This window comes from Acomys russatus, chromosome 31, assembly GCF_903995435.1.
Source record: "Acomys russatus chromosome 31, mAcoRus1.1, whole genome shotgun sequence".
NCBI lineage: Eukaryota > Metazoa > Chordata > Mammalia > Rodentia > Muridae > Acomys > Acomys russatus.
Window position 1 is genome coordinate 2,171,687 of NC_067167.1, and position 12,173 is coordinate 2,183,859.

A 12,173-nucleotide genomic window follows, 5' to 3' on the forward strand; every position below is an offset into this window, starting at 1 on the left:
TCGTCATCTTCAATGGCTGCCGTCCTCCTGGCTGTTGGACACAGCCCACAGGACCAGACACCATCATTTGTTCCCAGTGACCCTGGGCTGGCCCATTCCGCGCCCTAGCAGCAGAGTGGGCGGCCTTGGGCTGATGCCCTGCAGGGACCTCTTGGCTCTGCGCCGCTCTCCAAGGTGCTGAACTCACCCCTGGCCTACCAGTTAAGCCCCCATCACAGGCTGCCTGCCAGGGTCAGGAGCCCCAACCTCTGAGTTAACTTCTACCTGTACTCTCAAATGCTGTGTATGTAGACATGGTCTCATGTAGCCCAGGCTGTCCTCAAACTCCCCGTGGATCCAAAGATGACTTTGAACTCTTTCATTGTTTTTAAACGTGGTCTCACTATGTATGTACACCAGGCTGGCCACAAACTCACCTGCCTATGGCTCCCAAGTGCGGAGATTAAAGGTGTGTGTCCCCAAGAGCTGCCCAACCCTGAGCTGTTAATTCTCCAGCCTCGTAACTCCCAGTTCTGAGATGACAGGTATGTACCTGCGGTGCTGCCAGTGGAACCCACAGACTTCATGCACACTAAGCGAGTGAGTTACCCGCTGAGCCACAGCCCCAATATTGTCAAAATACTTTATTGAAGGTCATGCAGTCTTAGAAAAGGGCAGGTTAGCTGGGTGGTGGCACACATGTTTAATCCCAGCACTGGGGACATAGAGGCAGGCACATCTCTGTGAGTTTGGGGCCAGTCTGGTCTACAGAGTGAGACCTTGTCTCCAAAAGAAAAGAGGAAGGAAGGTGGCCATGTGGGGGCTGGACCCACTCTAAAATCTAACTGTACCCTGGTGCTGGGAAGCCTAGGTGATAAGGGGAGAGTGCGGGCTCCATGGTTGGGGATCGCGGATTAGGTGTGACGTGTCCATCTGTCTGGGGGGGTCTGTCTGGGTAAAAGGGTCCTAGGTCTTGTCCTACACCAGGGTCTTCCTGTTCCTGTGCCTGGCAGCCTCACTTCCTCCTGATGTGTGGGGTCAGTTCCTCAGGGAGGGTCTGTCAGTCCCAGGGGTTGTCTGTGAGTCTGGGCCCGTCACTGCCCATCAGAGCACTCCCAAAGCACCCTGCAGCAGGCGGACCCTGAGCCACCTCGGTATCCAGGACAGCCACATCTCCCCTGGCATCTCCAGCCCCAACCGGGCTGGGCTGAGCAGTGACTCCGAAGCCACCCAGTCCAGCAGGGTGGCCCGTCCCAGGTCCTCGGTGGAGTTGACCAGCACCAGGGTGGAGTTGACCAGCTCTTCTGTTGCATCGTCCAGCATTGGTAGTTCCAGAAAATTCCCCCAGTCTGCCCCAAGGCCGCTGGAAGGAGAACTTTTGTGGGGTGTGCCAACGTCGGGCCAGGGTCCTGGGACCTCGGATCCTGGGGTGACGTCGGGAGCCACGCGGGATGCAGCGTGGTTGTGAAGGGTTCTGGAAAACACTGGAGAGAACTGGGGAGTCAGAAGAGGCAAATGTGGAGGCAGAGCCCTGGTGCGCAGGAGTGCAATGGGGACTGTGTCCTTGGGGGTGTTACACTCTATCATTGCACTGTGGGTTTGGGGGTGCCACAACACCCCTGAGTGGGTCTGAACACTTTGGCAACATTTCATTTTCCCCTTCTGTCTGGTGGATCTGAAGACTGAAGACCAGTTGCATGGTTTGGTGCCGAGGATCTTTACTCTTTGAGCCATCTGCCCCCAAGTCTGCCCCAAGCTTTTGTTTTTTGTTTGTTTGTATGTATGTATGTGTGGGTGTGGGTGTTTCTTTGTTCACATTTTTTGATCAGGGGTCTCATGTAGCCCAGGCTGTCCTATGTAGCCAAGGATAGCTCTGAACTGATCCCCTGCCTCCACCTCCCCAGTGCTGGATGACAGGCCTGCACTACCACACCTGGTTTCTATGGTGCTGGGGATGGAAGCCAGGGCCTGGCACTATGCCCCTCCCTCACCCTGGGGCTCGGGAGGTGGAAGGCTGTCGTCAACCTACCTCGCACTGGCACGAAGTCTCCAGGGCTGTCGACTTTGTTGGAGTTGAAAGGGCTGATAGAGGGGAGGATGATCAGGGCGAAGGACAGCAAAAGAACCTGCCAGAGATGGGGCAGGGTCACCCCAGCCTTCCCCTCTCCTGCGAGCACCCTGGGCTCACAGGCAGGGAAACTGAGGCCCTAGCTGCTGAGGGGCAGTTTCAGGAAGTAGATGGAATTAAAATATTTTTAAAAATTCTTTTTAGATGTACGTGCTGGTTATTGGAACCACCTTATAGCTGACCTGTAACTCAAGGCAATCCCCCTGCCTCGGCTTCCGCAGGGCTTATGACGACAAGCCTGCCCCACCATATCAAGCTACAAGCCTCTGATATTAAAGCCACTGAGTCCCCACCCCCAACCGAGACCAAGCACTTCGCCGGCCGTGGGGACCCCTAGAGTGTGTGGCTGCAGGACTCACCGCCAGGCAGGTGCCTGCGTGTGCGGGCTTGCTGGTTGACTGGACCACGAGAGCCTGCAGATGTTTCAGCTGCTCCAGGAGTGACCTTTCAGGGTGACACATCCAGGTTGAGCCCTTGGGGCCTGTCTTGTTCCGGGCCTTTTCTGGAATGCCCCAGCCTCAACGGTGTACAAACTCTACCTTTCCTTAAAGGCTCTCTCTCTCTCTCCGTGCCTCCCTCGTCCTGTCTCCCCTCAGGCCCTCTGATCCTGCCACACAGCAGACTCTGTCCTGCCCCAGGGCCTTTGCCCAGGCTGTACCCTCTGTGCTGAGGTCATTGATTCCACAAATATGTCTGCAACTAGGTCTTGCTCATCCCATTGGGCTTTATATATGCCAGCTCCTCTCTAGCCAACACATAAATGTCCAAGCCCCAAATCCAAAGCCACTCCTTGGTGGCCAGAGTTCTCATTTCTTGAAAAAAAAAATTTTTTTTTTTTTAAGATTATGTATTTATTATGTATATAGTGTTCTGCCTGCATGTACACCTACTCGCCAGAAGAGGGCGCCTGATCTCATTATAGATGATTGTGAACCACCATATGGATGCTGGGAATTGAACTCAGGACCTCTGGAAGAGCAGTCAGTGCTCTTAACTTCTGAGCCATCTCTCCAGCCCCATTTCTTGCTATCTTACAGCCGCTGCACTGTTGTTTTTGTCCCTCCCTAGGGGCCCCTCCCCCATGCCAACACATACTCACAAATTTTGCTTTTCTAAATGCAAAACTTTCCTCTGCAGCTCCTGGTTCTGGGCAGTACAGGCTGACATCCTGTGGGGACAAGGACCTGGTGACACCGAGTCTATGCCTGTCACCCACCAGCCCCATTGGTGCTTCCTGCTTTATACACAGGGAACCCAAAGCCAGAAAGGGCAAGTGACAGCCTGAGACCACGCCACGTCTGTACCAGTCACATGTTCTGTGGCTTGTGCACACCATGTTTGTAAGTCGCGTGTGTGTTCTGTGGCTTGTGCGTGCCTGCGGAGGATATAAGGTGACCTATATTCAATCTCTCTCCTCTTTCTTTCTTTCTCTTTCTCTTTTTAAAGCACGTAGATCAACTCATGCTTTATTTATGTATACAATATTGTATCTCCATGTACACCTGCACACCAGAAGAGGGCACCAGATCTCATTAAAGATGCTTGTGAGCCGCCATGTGGTTGCTGGGAATTGAACTCAGGACCTCTGGAAGAGCAGTCAGTGCTCTTAACCTCTGAGCCATCTCTCCAGCTTCCTCTCCACTTTGAGTTATTTGTTATTGTTATTATTATTATTATTGTTGTCTCTTTTTATTCAGCCCTATCTGGCCCAGTGCTTACCCAGCTCTACCTGCCTCTGCCTCTCCAGTGCTGGGATTAGAGGTGTAGACTGCCGTGTTTGTTTTCTGTGTGTGTGTGTGTGTTTATGGGTATTGGCTGTGTGTATGAGAGAGTGCGTGCGCGCGCACACGCACACACACACGCACAGACACACACACACAGGCTCGTGCAGCATGTGTGCAGTACCCAAGGAGACCAGAAGAGGGCGCTAGATCATGCAGAGCTGGCATTACAGACCATTGTGAGCCACCATGTGAGTGCGGGAAATCCAACCCTAGTAACCGTTGAGCCGGCTCTGTAGCCCCATGCCCAGGTACTTTTATTATTTTTCATTTGTGCACGTGCACATCAGTTCAGGTACTCCAGCAGAAGCAGGAGTTGGTTTCCTCGCAGCTGGCACCACGGTGGCTACGAGCCACCCGAGGCTAGGAATCGAACTTGGGTGCTCATGAGAGAGTGCCAAGCACCTGTAGCCAGCTGGCCACCTCACTGGCCCTCTCCGCTTTATTCTTGTTTGTTTGTTTTGGTTTTTTGAGACAGAATCTCTCTGTGTAACCCTGGCTGTCTTGGACTCACTTTGTAGACCAGGCTGGCCTCGAACTCACAGAGATCCTCCCACCTGTACCTCCCGAGCACTGGGATTAAAGGCGTGTGCCACCGCCGCCCGGCTTCAGTTTTGTTCTTTTGATATGAGGTCCCTCAGTGAACCTAGAGTTCACCAAGTCAGTGACACTGGCTGGCCAAGAGATTTCCCCTGCCTCAGTCCTGGTGTGCTGGCATGGCAGGCTTCGGGGCCCAGATGCTGAGGATGTGACCTTGGGTGCCCAGGCTTGAATAAGCCACACTTTACTCCCAGCCACCTCTGCCATCTGAGGGGTGTCGTCCCTCCGTCCTGTGCCCTGTTCTGATGCTCTAAAGCAAGCGTCGCTCAGCAAAGGGCTGACCCTGCAGAGAGCTGAGCAGGCCTGAGAGGCAGCTCCACGGGGGGCGGGGGGGAGGCAGGGGGAGGATGGAGGGGGGACAGCGGGGGGCGCGGAGACAGCAAAGACACCTGTTGCCAAGCCCCCACCCCCGCTTGAGAGAAATAGAGAGCCACCTGCCACAGGCTGTCCTCTGGCCTCCACAGGTGTATGGCGGCGTGCATATGTCCACATACACAAACAAACAAACAAAGGGCTGGAAAGGTGGCTCAGTGGCTAAGAGCAGTGGCTGCTGGTCCTGAGTTCAATTCCCAGCACCCACATGGTGGCTCACAACCATCCATAATGAAATCTGATGGCATCTTCTGTCATGCATGCAAATAGAGTGCTTACATACACAAATAAATCTTTTTTAAAAAATAAATGTTGGTCGGGAGGCAGAGGCAGGTGGATCTCTGTGAGTTCGAGGCCAGCCTGGTCTACAAAGCGAGTCCAGGACAGCCAGGGCTACATAGAGAAACCCTGTCTTGAAAAACCAATCAAGCAAGCAATAAATGTTGGGCCATCACTAGTGGTCCTCAAACTCCTGGCATTAACAGGGAGAAACTGAGTGGGATATCAACCCCAATTTTGCTAAAATGCAAAACCTTTGACCATCTCTTCCTCAGTTTCCATTAGGAGTGTGCAGCCCGTGGCCTGCCTTACCGGTTCTCCAGACCGTCGATGTATTCCTTTTTCTTCTTCCTGCTTTCCTGAGCTGACTGTTTGTTCCGGATCTTTCTGCGGATTTTTTTCAGCACTCGCTCCTCATACTGCAGAGAAGGGGGTCATTTTGTCAACCTCTGCTGTCCCTAACCCAAAAGATCTGTTTGTTTGCATGAAACAGGGTCTCCTGTAGCCCAGGCTACCCTCAAACTCCTGTGTAGCCAAGGATGAACTGTGTAGCCAAGGTGTTTCTGCCTCCCCCTCCTGGATGCTAGAGTGACATCCTTGCGGGTTTCTGTGGCGCCTCGTGCATGCTGGGAGAGTGCTCCTCCCACCCTCTCCGTCCATTCTTGCTCCATCTCTAGAAGTTTTCCAGAGCTCTGGAAAACCCACAGAGGAGACCCCACTCTGAGAAAATGTGTGGTTGCAGTGTTGGTTTAGAGGCTCGGGCCACCGCGCCACCTGGTGGCTGTCCTGAAAACAGCACTTTATTATCCATGAGCATAAAAAGACAGGGGGAAAAAATCTTATAATAATAAGAGGTGGTGAAGCCGGGCGTGGTGTGCACGCCTTTAATCCCAGCACTCGGGAGGCAGAGGCAGGCGGATCTCTGAGTTTGAGGCCAGCCTGGGCTGCACAGTAGTTCTACCCCCTGTGCCACATACACCAGGCACGATGGTGCAAGCCTGTCACGGAAGCACAGGGGAAGTGGAGGCAGGAGGCAGATTTGAGCTTGCGAACGGCCCCGGGCTCTAACGTGAGAGCCAGTCTCATGCTGTAGGTTCCAGCCAACACATGAGCAGGCACTCTGGGACCCACATACCTTGGTGAGAGGCAGCTGGGTGGGGAGGGTTACCCCTTCTTTGGCCAGCAGCTTCTTCTCGTCCTCCGTCAGCACCAGCTCCTGGCAATGCCCGTTCCCAGGCCCCAGAAGCTGGGAAGCGGTCAATGAGTGCTGTTGCTGTGGACGCAAAGCGTTCTTCAGTGGAGACACAGACTAAAAACACACGCGCAGGACATGGGGAGGGACGGACATGGGCCTTTCACCTGAGCACCCAGGACCACTGAGAAAGAAGGAACTCAAGTTCAAGGCCCACCTGGGGAACTTAGCAAGACCCTATCTCCAAAAAGTACAAAGGGGGGGCCTGGGCTGGGTGGGGTTTAGGGCTGGGAGTCGGGGTGCATCACTTGATTGGCAAGTGCAGGTGTGTGTTGTCCTAACCTTCTGGCCAGGCAGGTAGCATCCTGGGTGGGTCCTCATCAGTGGCTCCTCCTTCCCCTCAGCTTTCAATCCCCACCCCACCCCTGTGTGTGTGTGTGTGTTCCAGCCCCCCCACCACCACCGTGTGTGTGTGTTTCTCTGTCTCTGTTCTCTCTGTGTGTGTTTCTCTGTGTGTGTGTGTGTGTCTGTCTGTCTGTCTGTCTGTCTGGACTGAGTCGCGCTGCTGGTTCTCTCTGGGCCTCAGTGTCTGAGATGGCCCAAGGAGGACATGGGGGTCCCTCCTGATATCCAGGGCCTGAGACCACCAGGAAGGGTGAGGTGCCTACCAAGTCCCCGCCGCCGCCACCGCCGCCAGACAGCAGTAGCTCCTTCACAGTGAGGTTGAACCGGGAGGGCGAGCCGGCCTGCTCCTCCGGGCACAGCGTGTCTGTGCTCCACATCTCTGGCCGGCGGGGAAAGGACAGAGAAGACGTCAAGCCGGCGGTCTCGGTGGCCAGCCCCAACAAGTCCCCATGTCAGCCTCAAAAATGGAGGTCTTTTCTTCTATTATGTTTTGCTTTGTTTTGGGAGACGGGGTTTCCCTGTGTAGCCTTGGCTATCTTGGACTCACTTTGTAGACCAGGCTAGCCTCCAATCAGCCTGCCTCTGCTTCCCGAGTGCTGGGATTAAAGGCGTGCGGCACGAAGCTCATGGCCTGAATGGAAGGGCTTGTGAGCCCTGGGTATCCAATACCCTCTGCTATAAGACACAAGACAAACTCATCCTAGTCCCATGGGGCTATAGACGCAAAAGATGCTATAAGGGACTCACGGCTAGCGTAACAAGGAGTGGCTGGGACAAGGTTTACGTCATATGCAGCCTCCTGGCAGCCAGCACACAGCAGGCACGCTGTGTAGCAGCACAAATGTGGCGGTAACCAGGCTTCCGATGAGAGTGCGCAGAGCTGTGCAACCTTAGCCAGGGCCTCTGAGCCTGGGTTTTATCGGTTAACCAATGGGATGAATAGACGGGGTTGGGGGCGTGGTTAGGGTGGAGCCTAGCCAGAGGCTGCCCTGTGTCCCTGTATCTCTCTAGCTGGGGCTCTGCCTGGCTAGAGCTGCTGATCCATGTCCCCCGCAGTAAATCATTATTGATCTGTGGGGTGGCCTCTGATAAGCTGTCCTTCTCGGGGCATTATCTGCGCCTGCGCCAGAGCTCTGGAATCTCCCGAGCTTTTATGAAGCGCCTACTGAGTTAGTCACGTTTGGAGGGACCCAGATTCAGGCCACCCTCTGGCTGGCTGTTGTCTGAGCCATAGGAGGGAGCTTGTGTCTCAGGGCTGAGGCTGGTGGGCTCCCCTCCCATCCGTGAAGTGAGCCCCACTGTGTCTCGTACCCCGAGGGTGTTCATTAGGCACATATACTCACCCAGGTCAATGGCCACTGAGGACTCAAGGATTTGTGTCCTCGGAGGCACAGAGCACAGGGTGCTGGGAAGGTAGGAGGGGCAGAGCCCCTTGCCTTGCTGGCTTGGATGACACCTGGCTGCCATGTTGACTGGTCCAGTGCCACTGTGAGGAGGGGTGTCCTGGGGGTCTGAGGGGAGATCCTCAGAGATGCCGCTGTCACTGTCAGCAGGGGACCATATGGGGGAGCTGGGGTCAGAGTCGCCAGGTCCCAGGATGGAATTTAGGAAGTCATCAGAGTCAGAATTTGGTAGAACCTTCTAGAAGGACAGTAGAGAGAATGAGACACATGCTTATTCAGATCGCTGTGTGACCCTGGGCAAAACCCTGGCCCTCTCTGTGTCTTAGGGAGGGAGGCAGGTGGATCTCTGTGAGTTTGGGACCAGCCAGGTCTACAAACTGACAGCCAAGGCTACACAGAGAAACCCTGTCTCGAAAAACCAAAAAAAAAAAGAAAAATAAGCTGAGAGCTGGGCGTGGTGGCGCACGCCTTTAATCCCAGCACTCGGGAGGCAGAGGCAGGTGGATCATTGTGAGTTCAAGGCCAGCCTGGTCTACAAGTGAGTCCAGGACAGCCAAGGCCACACAGAGAAACCCTGTCTCAAAAAACAAACAAAACAAAAAGAAAAGAAAAATAAAATAAGAATAATATTTAGCTACATATCGGAAGGTTGCTTAAGCAGATGTGATGAGGTTTACCAGCTGCCCAGTTCAGGCCAGCAGGGCCACAGGTGTGTCCTGCGCCCCCCACCCCCATCACTGTGGCTGGAAGTGTCCCCTGGGAAGCCTCACCTCCCCAGAGAGGCTCCACCGCTCAGACAGCTCTACATTTCTTAGGATGCCATCCTGCTGGTCAAACAGGAGGTCAAGGAGTTCCACGCTGTCCAGGGGACCCATGGTACAGGGCGGGGATGCCATCTGAAGTGAGGAGAGAAAGGACTGGGTCACACTCAGTTCTTTTTTTTTTTTTTTTTTTTCCAGACAGGGTTTCTCTGTGTAGCCTTGGCCATCCTGGACTCACTTTGTAGACCAGGCTGGCCTCGAACTCACAGCGATCTGCCTGCCTCTGCCTCCCGAGTGCTGGGATTAAAGGCGTGCGCCACCACGCCCGGCTCACACTCAGTTCTAACACACACAACACTCCACCTTCTTCTGGGCCCGATGTGACTTCCGCTCAGCCCCTGGGGCCGGGCCTCTGTGAGTCTGCTTGAAGTGTAGACAGAGTTGGGATGGGACAGCAAGGAGACTCATTAAAAGCCGTGGTGGGGTGAGGCTGTCATCTCAGTTTTCAGGAGGCAGAGGCAGGAGGATGGCCGTTGCAGGCCAGCCAAGTCTACCACCAGCAAGACTCAAAAAACAAGGAAAATACATCTGGGCACAATGGCGCACGCCTTTAATCCCAGCACTTGGGAGGCAGAGGCAGGCGGATCGCTGTGAGTTGGAGGCCAGCCTGGTCTACAGAGTGAGTCCAGGACAGCCAAGGCTACACAGAGGAACCCTGTCTCGAAAAACCAAAAAAAACAAAAACAAAAAAAAAAAAAAAAAAAACCAGCCAGACCTTTAATCCCAGCACTGGGAAGGCAGAGGCGGGTGAATCGCTGTGAATTCGAGGCCAGCCTGGTCTACAAAGCAAGTCCAGGACCTCCAAGATAACAGAGAAACTCTGTCTCAAAAAAGCAAAAACAAAACAAAACAAAAACAAACAAAAAAACCCCAAAACAGAAAACCCTCAAAAAGCAAAAGACAAAAACCAAAACTCTTCTAGAGATTGGCACCTGGATCAGCCTGTCCTGAAGTCCCTGGAAAGCTGTGGGGTCCCGCTGCAACTGCACCCCTCTCCGGCTTCAGTCTTCCCGCGGGTGTGATGGGGCCCTGTCAGCCTGCGACCCGCCCCCACTTCAGTGCCCCTCACCTTTCCCGTCGCTATGCCCCCATCCATGAGCCCGGGTCCCAGCTGCAGCCCGCGGCTCGCTTTGCCACGTCTCCACCCCTAAAGGATGCTGAAATACTTGCCAGCAGTGGCCAGCCCAGCCCCCGCTGCCGACTGGGCCACGGAGGAGACAGGCAGCACCGCGCGCCAATGGCGAGCGGCGGCGCCGGCGGAGGGCGGGACGACCGTTATCTCCCTGTTTTGTGCTTTTCCTGGGAGCAAAGAGCAAAGTCTGGGGTGTCGGGTCTGTGCGATCTTTCCCCTACTTATAGCCACTGTTTCTGTCTCGTGTCACCGGATGTTGGGTTCCCAAACAGAAGACACCAGGGTCTTTGGGCAGGTCGCGGCCACGTCTGCGACAGACATAACTGACAACCACATGTGTCCCTCACCCTCCTGCAGGAGCGGGAGCCACCTGCTGAGAGTCCCCCACTGCCCCCACGTGGTAATCAATTCCTTCTGGAATCACCTGCCTGCATGTACTTAGCCAGCAAATATTTATACAAACTGCACTTTCCCTACCCCGGGGGCCTTTGCACCTGCATTCGGGTGCCTGCCCTGTCCCTGTGATCCACTTCTGTCACATTGCTGTTTTGAGTCTTCCCTGGACCAGCCTGGCCTCCCACTCACTATGAATCTGAGGATGACCTTGAACTCCTGATCCCCCTGCCTCCACCTCCTGGGTAACCACACCTGCCTCATGTGGAGCTGAAGACAGAAAGCTTTGTGCATGTCAGGCAAATTCTCTGCCAACTTGTTCACAGCCCTCAGAGTCCTGTCTGCCAGGTCCAGCTGCTCCCTGCTTTCCTTCCACTTTCTGTCTTCCTTGTGCTGTGCCCTCCCCCTCCCTCCCCTCCCCCTCTCCTGCCCCCTCCCCTTCCCCTCTTCCACCCCCTCCCCCTCTCCCACCACCTCCTCTCCTTCCCCTTCCCCTCTCCCACCACCTCATCTCCCTCCCCTTCCCCTCTCCCACCCCTCCCCCACCCTTAATCCCACCTCTGCCCTAGCCACAGCAGCCTCCCTCAGTGGCCAGGATGGACTATAGGTCATTACTGGCTGCTGTTGTCCAGAAGAGGGTGGGTATACAGTTGGCGCTCAATCGATGCTTACTCATCGAACACCTCCCGTGCGCCTGCCACTGGTTTAGGCATGACCAATCAATCCACGCATAGCCTGGACGGAAATGGGCAGAGAGATAGATGAGTGATAGACCAAGTGCCACCAGAGAAGCAAATGACTCAATAGCAAGAAGCAAGACCACCTGGAGTCCTGAATGGGAGACGGAGTCAGCGGAGGGGAGAGCAGCTGGGAGGTGCTTCCGGCTGAAGAAGGCGCTGGGGCGAGATGGAGCTGCTGAGGGTTGGAGAAGTATCGGGGACCCTCCTACTACAGCTGGAGCAGAGGAAAGGGGAGGAGGGAAAAGGATGGAGAAACTGCCCCTGAGGTGACATTCTACTGGGGGGACAGAGCACCTATGCAAGAAGTCAACGCATTGGCGACCACTAACTACATGGGAAAGGCACAAAGCAGAGGACGGAAACCCTGGCCACAGCTTGAGCTGGAGCGATAGGGCCAAGTCTCTGAGGAGGAACATTGTGTTAAGGCTTGGGAAGAGGTGACAGCGAGAGGGGGAGAGGGCGAGAATTAGCACAGGGAGGAGAGGAGACGGGGGAAGGGAAGGGATGGGGCAGGGCACAAAGGGCTTTGAGGCCTCTCGAGGAGTTCAGCCTGAACTGACTCTAGCAGGAAGCTGGTGGGAGTTGGGCGGTTGGACCAGATGCCGAGCCAGGGCAGAATCAGGAAGATGGACCGTCTGGTGTCTATGTGGCAGGACCCTGTTGTGAGTGGAGGTGGGGGACGTTGCTCAGTACCCTGCGGGCCCAAGACGCCCCACAGAGCACAAGGCAGCCCAGTGTCCACAGTGTCCTGTGAGCCCCTGAGCGGAGTCGAGGCCCCACTGGATGTCATGACCACGAGGCCTGTGGCCTCTGCAGTTCTCACAGTCCCCAGGGGCGTCTGTGTTTGCTTCCGAGGGTAGTGTGTGTTTGGTTTGGCCAGAGTGTGTGGTCACAAGTGAATGTCGTTTAGTCATCTGTGTGATGGCTTCCTGCCGCACTGGCCAAAGA

At 55.0% G+C, this 12,173-nt stretch overlaps 1 protein-coding gene across 1 annotated transcript; it reads right to left on the bottom strand.

Moving 5' to 3' along the window:
* Positions 1-911: 911 nt before the first annotated feature.
* On the bottom strand, positions 912-10,170 carry Creb3l3 (cAMP responsive element binding protein 3 like 3). The gene is made up of 10 exons (XM_051139773.1): positions 10,030-10,170; positions 8,910-9,035; positions 8,080-8,377; positions 7,000-7,115; positions 6,275-6,412; positions 5,452-5,558; positions 3,207-3,275; positions 2,467-2,551; positions 2,009-2,105; positions 912-1,463 (listed from the first exon to the last, which is right to left on the bottom strand). Exons 1-10 carry the CDS (start codon positions 10,054-10,056, stop codon positions 1,084-1,086), a joined length of 1,443 nt encoding a protein of 480 aa, XP_050995730.1. The 5' UTR covers positions 10,057-10,170; the 3' UTR covers positions 912-1,083.
* Positions 10,171-12,173: the final 2,003 nt, after the last annotated feature.

What these genes read in the sequence shown, in the direction of transcription:
- Creb3l3 (XM_051139773.1), bottom strand. Translation starts at nt 10,056, where the DNA reads ATGGATGGGGGCATAGCGACGGGAAAG. An exon ending in CCCAGCTGCCTCTCACCAAG is followed by an intron (nt 5,559 to 6,274) that starts GTATGTGGGTCC and finishes CCTTCTCTGCAG; the next exon opens with TATGAGGAGCGAGTGCTGAA. An exon ending in CATTTAGAAAAGCAAAATTT is followed by an intron (nt 2,552 to 3,206) that starts GTGAGTATGTGT and finishes TCACCCTGAAAG; the next exon opens with GTCACTCCTGGAGCAGCTGA.